The sequence below is a fragment of the Mustelus asterias genome, chromosome 28 (assembly GCF_964213995.1).
Source record: "Mustelus asterias chromosome 28, sMusAst1.hap1.1, whole genome shotgun sequence".
In the NCBI taxonomy this organism is placed as follows: Eukaryota; Metazoa; Chordata; class Chondrichthyes; order Carcharhiniformes; family Triakidae; genus Mustelus; species Mustelus asterias.
In genome coordinates this window covers 6,118,457-6,127,415 of record NC_135828.1, presented here as the reverse complement: position 1 = coordinate 6,127,415, position 8,959 = coordinate 6,118,457, and the positions used below count along the sequence as shown (strand labels likewise).

Genomic DNA, 8,959 nt, shown 5'->3' with positions numbered 1-8,959 from the left:
CTGGAGTTATGCGTAGGCCAGACTTCTTTCCCTAAAGGAAATTAGTGAACCAGATGGGTTTTTATGACAATTGATGATAGTTTCATGGTCACCATTACTGAGACTAGCTTTATAATTCCAGATTTCATTCACTGAATTTAAATTCCACCAGCTGCTCTGGTGGGATTTGAACCCATGTCCCCAGAGCATTAGCCTGGGCCTCTGGATTACTAGCCCAGTGACGATACCACTACACCACCGTCTCCCCCAAGAAGAGACACAATACAGATGGCAGGTGCAGTATTAGCCATTCCACACTAGTGTCCCAAGTCAAAACTAGCCACTTTGTCTCTCTCAAATCTTGGACGATTTGAGTCAGCAACTCCAACAAGTTGTATCACAGAGGTGGTGCAAAGCTCATTTGTTAGAGACTATTTGATTTTTGAGATTTCAGGTGTGGGCCTGGGGGATATTACAGACGAACGGTGTTTAAAAATGAGGGGGAGATGCCGGTGTTGGACTGGGGTGGGCACAGTAAGGAGTCTCACAACACCAGGTTAAAGTTCAACAGGTTCATTTGGAATCACGAGTTTTCGGAGCGCCGCCCCTTCATCAGGTGAGTAAGCTGCGATTATGCCTCTCTCCACTCGCACTGTCTGCGCCTGTAAAGACTTGATTACCTGTAAAGACTTGCATTCCAACCATTATCTTGCAGTTGTGTCTTTGCCTATACATGTTGTGTTTGTGAAACCTACCTCTCCATCCACCTCATGAAGGAGCAGCACTCCGAAAGCTCGTGATCCCAAATAAACCTGTTGAACTTTAACCTGGTGTTGTGAGACTTCTTACCTTAAAAATGAACAAGTGGAACGAGGGGCTAATGCACACATCAGAAAAGAAATAAAATGAATTGTCAAAATGAAACAGATAATGATTAAACAGCAGAAGTGATTATCATGAGTCCCAACGCAAGTTCCAATCCAGCAGCCCAGACCATCTACAACATTCTAAAATAACCACAACATTCTTTTAAAAAAAGTACATTTTGCCCATCTCCCCTTGTTAACAAATCTTTGAAAAAGATCCAGGATCTGGACCTGTACCCTCACCAAAATTTAATCGGTTCTTCCTTAGGCAGTACCCTGTGTAGCAAGTTTCACTAAAACCAATGCATCAGTTTTTGGCACGTATTTTATTTACAAACAGACAAAGAAATGGCGGCAAAAATATCAGGGGGTGGGATGTTCCGGCCGCACTCGGAAAATCCCGCTCGAGATCAACTGACCTTTGCATGGTGACCCTGCCCATGACCCCTGCCCACTACGGTTCCCATGGGTGGGTGGGATGGGAAAATTCTACCCCCATGACTGCCTACCGTCAGTGACAGGAGGCAACACGGTGGCACTGTGGTTCGCACTGCCGCCTCACAGCGCCAGGGAGCCAGATTCAATTCCGGCCTCAGGTCACTGTGTGTGTGTGGAGTCTGCACGTTCTCCCCGTGTCTGCGTGGGTTTCCTCCGGGTGCTCCGATTTCCTCCCACAGTCCGAAAGTGTGTGGGTTAGGTTGATTGGGCATGCTGAATTGGTCCTTAGTATCAGGGGGATTAGTAGGGTAAATATGTGGGGTTATGGGAATAGGGCCTGGGTGGGATTGTGGTCGGGGCAGGCTCGATGGGCCGAATGGCCTCCTCCTGCACTGTAGGGATTCTCTGATTCTATGAGTTAATCAATGGAAGACAAAGGGTAAGTTGGAATGTGCGCCTGATTGCATTGTGTGTTTGGGACTGATGACTCTGCAAGTTTTGGAAGGGTGCAAGTTGTTTTCCGATATTTTCCTCAATGAGGGATTCATTCCTTCAGGATAATCTGATGCGTTCGCACGAAATAAATATATAAACCCAGTGGAAAGCTGAGTATTAATGATAACAGAGTAACGGTGAGGTGGACTCAGACTGACTCTGAGTCTTGGGTCAGTACTTCATCGCACTTAGCTAGCGGCAGGATCTGAAGGGTTGACCATTAATCACCGAGTGACATGCCCACAAAGTTGTGGTGTTGGTTAAATGACAGAAAATGTGTGATGAAAAACTACAGGATTTGATTAACATCATACTAGTAAGCTGACCTGATAATTCATGTGAGTTATGGTCAGTTACCAGGAGTGGTTATAAATCAGCTGCTCTGCTCTTGGTCAGCCACTCTGTTTAGAATCATAGAATAGAATCCTACAACGCAGAAGACGACAGGCCATTCAGCCCATCGAGTCTGCATTTACCACAATCCCACCCAGGCCCTATCCCCATAACTCCATGTATTTACCCTAGTTAGTTCCCCTGACAGTAAGGGGCAATTGAGCATGGCCAATCCACCTAACCTGCACATCTTTCGGACTGTGGGAGGAAACCGGAGCACCCGGAGGAAACCCACGCAGACACGAGGAGAACGTGCAAACTCCACACAGACAGTCACCCGAGCCGGGAATCGAACCCGGGGTCCCTGGCGCTGTGAGGCAGCAGTGCTAACCACTGTGCTGCCCAATACAATTCTGCAGTGCCAACCTGGAGTCTGTGTTCTCCAGATTAGGGCAAGGCTCCAACCGACAACCCAAGCTGAGAAAGAGCGTTGCCCACTTGTGAAAGAACCAAGAAGATTTGTATTTACATAGCGCCCTATGGGACTCGCGAAAATCCTGAAGCAGCGCCGAGGGAGCGTCGCAGCCGAGTGCTACATTGCCACGGATGTTTCACTGAGGGTTAAGAAATGCAGCAGCAAGATCCCACAAACAGCAATGGATTAACGATATAATGATGATGGGTGAAAGGGAAGTAACGGCCGGGACACCTGCGCAAACACCCCAACTTTTCAAAATCATGGCCTTGCCATTCCCCCCGAGGGAGAAGACAGCGCCCGTGGTGCGATTTGTCTTCACAAACACAGCACTTGGGCCAACAGCGCAGCAAGGGAGCGTCAGCCTGGAGCTTGTCTGGCCGAGTCCATAAGACCCTCAGATACAGGAGCAGAATTAGGCCATTCGGCCCATCGAGTCTGCTCCACCCTTCGATCATGGCTGAGTCTGCAGTGGGATCCAAACCTGCAACCCCATGGCTAACACCGAGCCACGGCCGACATTCAGCTGAGTTAGAGGAAGAGACGAGAATGGGCCGATGTCTAACATAAATGTGAAGTTACACAAATAGCTTTCCAACTGCCTCAATTCCTCCAAATCCACCTGCTCGCTTTTCAAACAACAACTGGACAACAAGCTCTCCGAAGAACTTCAGAGAATAATGTGTGTATCAGGAGGCTGCCGGAGAGAATTCCGGAGGTGACCATCATTGAGCAGCAGTTCTAGGGCACAAGTTGGGCTGTACATTAATGTGACATTAAATTCATAGCTGGGCCGCTGACAACTGCACCATCAAAAAAAAAAATATCTTCTGACTGAAAATAAATCCTTTGACATTTAATGATGGGAATTTTGAAGGGACTTGGCTCTGTAAGTGCGCTCTCAGCTACATGTCGAGACTTGCTTTCTGAACCACTCATAAACAATGTTTCATACCGGGTACCGCACAGTGAAACACCAAATAATAAATCCGGATTGTCAAACATACTGCAACACTCCTGGAGAAAAGGTAACAAAAACTTCAACTAATCTCGTGATTAAAGCCCAGACGCACAGACGTCTTTTTCAGCTCCCAGGAGAAGCTGGAATAAAAAAAGCCGACACGGTGGATGCTGGAGATCTGGGATTGAGTTAAACACGCTGGAAAAGACTCAGCCGCTCTGGCAGTATCTGTGTGGGGGAGAGGGAGAGAGCAAGAGCGAGCGAAGGAGAGCGAGAGAGAGCGAGAGGGAGCGAGAGGGAGCGAGAGGGAGCGAGAGGGAGCGAGAGGGAGCGAGAGGGAGCGAGAGGGAGCGAGAGAGAGCGAGAGAGAGCGAGAGCCCTCATTTCGAGTCCAATAAGACTCCTCTTTGGAACCAGGAAGCGGGATACTGAAGAGGAGTCCGATTGAATTCTCTCTGCAGCTGATGCCAGACCAGAGGGTGGCACGGTGGCACAGGGTTAGCACTGCTGCCTCGCAGCGCCAGGGACCCAGGTTCAATTCCGACCTCGGGTCACTGCCTTTGTGGAGTTTGCATGTTCTCCCCGTGTCTGCATGGGTTTCCTCCGGGTGCTCCGGTTTCCTCCCACGGTCCAAAGATGTGCGGGTTAGGTTGATTGGCCATGCTAAATTGCCCCTCGTGTCAGCGGGATTATCAGGGTAAATGTGTGGGGTTACGGGATTGGGGCCTGGGTGGGATTGTGGTCGGTACAGACTCGATGGGCTGAATGGCCTCCTCCTGTAGTGTAGGGATTCTATGACCAGTGGAAAATGTGCAGCATTTTCTGTTTGCAGAAAACTGCAATTACTGTCCTTGGAGCAAGAAGGGTAAGGGGAAAATTTAATAGAGATGTTCAAAAATCACACACGGTTTTGATCGGGTAAATCAAACGCAACTTTCCTCATGGCAGAAGGGTTGGTAACCAGCGGATTATTTAAGATAACTGGTAAAAGAACCAGAGGAGGGAGAATTTCATTTTCTGTACAGTGGGTTCTTGCGAGCTGGTGTCAGTGCCTTTGTTGAACTCAGTGCTGGGGTCAGTGCTGAGTCCTGAGGGTTGCAATGTGCCCAATCAGAAAATGAGATGTTGCTCCTTCAACTTGCTTCACTGGAGCACTGCAGCAGGCCCAGGACAGACAGGTGGGCGTGAGAGCAAGATGCTGAGTTAAAATGGCACGCAGCAGGAAGGTTAAGGGTCACACTGAGTGACGGTGTTTCGCAAAGCAGTCGCCCAGTCTGCGTTTAGTCTCCCCAGTGTAGCGGGGACCACACTGGGAGCAGCAGATACAATAGTTCAAATGGAAGGAAGTACAAGTGAAACGCTGCGAAAGGGGGCAATATGTGGAATGCTCCCCCTGTCAGCAAAGGAGGGGGCCCGGAGGGTGAATGTATGTGGCTTCCAGCATGGGTAAGTGAGCTTCAGGGCAAGTCCAGCTGAAAATCTGAATTGGATTTCAGTGTCATCCTTGGCACAATCAGGATTGTTTAGCAGGTGTTTTCCAATTGTGGAATCACATCTAATGTTGGGCGCTATGTTTTGAGTTTTGCAAGCATGGAACTGGTTGGTCCAAGCATACCTTCACTGGTCAAGATACGCATTGGGATACCTACAGTTCCACGCACTATAATGTTGGCCTCATCAGCAACCTTGCAACCACATGTCCACCGTGTAAGTTTGATGCTGAAATAGGGCGCATTAATGGTGACTCCAGTCAGATCACTGTTCACTGTATATCATTCACAAATGGGGCTAAAGCTCCCACTTGCAGTCTTGAAAAGTGCCCAGTCCGCCTCACATTACTGAGGGTGGGGAAGGTGTCTCAAATATTTGAGCAAAAGGTTTCACGCTGATACTACACAGTGAGAGGGTATTCTCCACCAAAACGATGTTACCATCAAGCCACAAAGACATCCTGCCTATCACACAAATGAGTAAGGTGGCATGTGCGTTTCGGTGCCACTGTGATGCCAGGTATGTAGGCTGTGCGTGCCACAGAGGAATCAAACAGCATGACCCAATCGCTGTTCGCAACAGGCAAAGTACCGACTGAAACCAACCTTCACAAAGCTTTGAAACTATTGCCCGTGCTCATCGATTGTGAAATGGGGGCCGCTGTTAAACGGATTACAATGGAGTATTCTGCACATGCTGCTGTTCCGAAAGAGTTTGTGATGTGGGGTAAAAGGGGTCCCTTCAGCTCGATGACTCCATTGCTTTTGATAAAGCATTAGCCGAGCCGGGTAAAGGAATCGAGACAACTCACTGTGAAAGGTGTAAAGAATTATCTTTCCTCCTTTTCTTCTTCAAGGCCATTTTGTTGAACTCACAAGTTGTTAAAACCCTTCGACCGTAAAACATTATTTAAGAGAAAGCCAAACAAGAAAGAGACGAGATAATAAGAATCCTTTTGACCTTTTTTTTTCCTGACAATTTAAGACATGAAGATAACAAACGGGGTTCAGATGAAGACAACCCTTTGGCTAATGCAGTTTGAACCTTACAGAATACACCGTGGGCGACACGGGTGGCACAGTGGGTTAGTACTGCTGCCTCTCGGCGCCAGGGACCTGGGTTCAATTCTGGGTCACTGTCTGTGTGGAGTCCGCACGTTCTCCCCGTGTCTGCGTGGGTTTCCTCCAGGTGCTCCGGTTTAATCCCACAGTCCGAAAGACGTGCTGTGTAGTATCACCGTGCTAAATTCTCCCTCAGTGTACCCGAACAGGGACCGGAGTGTGGCGACTAGGGGATTTTCACAGTAACTTCTGATGCACTATCAATCAAGCAAAGACTAGTTTGTACGCAAGAACAAATAGGCTTTTATTAGCAAAAGACTTGGAGCACACCCATGCCGATGAACTGGTCCAGAGACTGAGGCAGGGGGTGGGGAGCAGTCACCTTTATACCTGGACCAGGGGGGGGGGAGGAGTCCCGGGCATGCCACACACACGCAGGCAATACGCTAACAGTGGTTTACCACAACTTCATTGCAGTGTTAACGTAAGCCTACTTGTGACTAATAAATCAATAAACTTCTAAATTGAATATGAATTCTATTATCTATCCATGACAGTTTCACAATGCCTTAGATTGGCAAAGAGGGTCTCAGTTTCAAGTCTCCTCCGGACAGTACTTTCAGATGTTGTTCCCTGTGGTTCGATACACAGAATATTACGCAATCAGTATTCTGAAAAGGTGCACTGGTTCAAAGTTCGAAGCCATTTTCATGTCGTGCGCAGCAGCTGTCATAGACTGGCTCAGCTGGTTGCACTGTGGGTGAGAAAGTTGTGGATTCGAATCCCAACGCAGGATTAAAGGGTGTACCCAACACTCAGAAGCAGCACTGAAAGAGGGCCACATTATCGCGGACCCTTCTGAGATGTTTGATCAAGATCCCGTCTGGGTGAATGATCCAAAAGAAAGTCTGTGGTGAGAATTCAGTGGGGTGGCGGTCACATGGGCTGAAGAACTTTCTTCGTCCATGCGAACACCCAAAACCGATAGGCAGAAAAAGACGATCTGGTCCGTCAATGTGGTCCATTCATTGGCAAAATGGCTACACACTTCCTTACTCCCTCCCTTCCTTCCAACGCCCCATACCTCATGGCTCGGTAATAAAAGTTGTTGATTTTATTAGTGTCACAAGTAGGCTTACATTAACACTGCAATGAAGTTACTGTGAAAATCCCCTAGTCGCTACACTCTGGCGACTGTTCGGAGGGAGAATTTAGCACGGCCAATGCACCCTAACCAGCACGTCTTTCAGACTGTGTAGGAAACCGGAGGAAACCCACGCAGACACGGGGAAAACATGCAGAGGGAGTGACCCAACAGGGAGTGACCCAAGGCGGGAATCGAACCCGGCTCCCTGGCGCTGTGAGGCAGCAGTGCTAACCACTGGGCCATCGTGCCGTGTACTCTTCTTGACAAAAATATGAAGTTTAAATTATACGGATTGAATCGTGCTTTCTCACCTCGTCGGTTCTCAATTAGCAAGATAAAAAAATAAAGCTATTAACGCATCTTCCTTTAACCTCAAAACACAGGAATGACGAATTCAGAGGCCGAGAATGGAACAACCGCAGTGCCGAACATTCTGGAGCTGCTTCTGACGACCACAGAAACGTTTCAGAGAACCGATGAGAAGGGAGACCCCCTGCCAACCATCATCGCCGTGCTCTGCATATTCCTTCTCTTAGCCACATGCGTGAGCTTTGTGGCCCTGTGCGATCCTGCAGGCCTGGACGCTTCCCGCCGCGGCCCCTATGAGTGTATGCCCTATCACGTGGAGGACTCCAGCGAGCCCCGGTTAAAACTGTGGAAGCGTTTGGGCTCCCTGAGGTGGTCGATAAACAGCTTCAGGCGGAACCGATCCCTCCCTCCGCCTCCTCCAACGGTGGCCAGTCGTTGCCAGACGGACCAGAATGATTCAGAGTTCACAGAGTCGACAAAAATGTAAAGTTCCGGTGACTCACAGCACCTCGCACTGCTGATACACCGCGCCGGGGACCCGGGTTCGATTCCTGACCTGGGGTCACTGTCTGTGCGGAGTCTGCATGATCCCCCCGTGTCTGCGTGGGTTTCCTCCGGGTGCTCTGGTTTCCTCCCACACTCCAAAGATGTGTGGGTTAGGTGGATTGGCCGTGCTAAATTGTCCCTTAGCGTCTGGGGGACTAGCTAGGGTAAATGGGGTTATGGGGATAGGGCCTGGGTGGGATTGTGGTCGTTGCATATCCAACAGGAAGCAAAGCAGGGTCCTAACTTGACGCTTAAGTGAGCTAACTGCCATGTGTCTCACACACAATACAATTCCGTTGGCAAACCATTTTGTAAATCAATCTGCAAGTGGTTCTCTCACTTGTAGCAGTGATAACCAGTACCAGTGTGGGCTGGACAGAGTGAAATGGACCATTCCATGGAATCATCCTTATTCACTGATATAAAATTGTCCCGAATGGATGATCTCAGGATAGGCTGCAAGTCTTCCTTTTCTACACCTGTGTTTTGAACTCTACATTTCCTGTTTAAAATAGTCATTAAATAACAGGGCGGCACGGTGGCACAGTGGGTTAGCACCGCTGCCTCACAACGCCAGGGAACCCGGGTTCAATTCCGGCCTTGGGTCACTGTCTGTGTGGAGTTTGCATGTTCTCCCCGTGTCTGCGTGGGTTTCCTCCGGGTGCTCCGATTTCCTCCCACAGTCCAAAGATGTGCAGGTTGGGTGGATTGACCATGCTAAATTTACCCTCATATCAGGGAGACGAGCAAGGGAAATGTGTGGGGTTACGGGAATAGGGCCTAGATGGGATTGTAGTCGGTGCAGACTCGATGGGCCGAATGGCCTCCATTCTGCACTGTAAGGATTCTATGAACATG

The 8,959-nt window shown here is 49.0% G+C and overlaps 1 protein-coding gene across 1 annotated transcript; it reads left to right on the top strand.

Moving 5' to 3' along the window:
* Positions 1 to 7,631: 7,631 nt before the first annotated feature.
* LOC144480125 (uncharacterized protein C10orf105-like) lies at positions 7,632 to 8,042 on the top strand. Its single transcript, XM_078199271.1, has one exon. The coding sequence runs from the start codon at positions 7,632 to 7,634 to the stop codon at positions 8,040 to 8,042; it is 411 nt and encodes a 136-aa protein (XP_078055397.1).
* Positions 8,043 to 8,959: the final 917 nt, after the last annotated feature.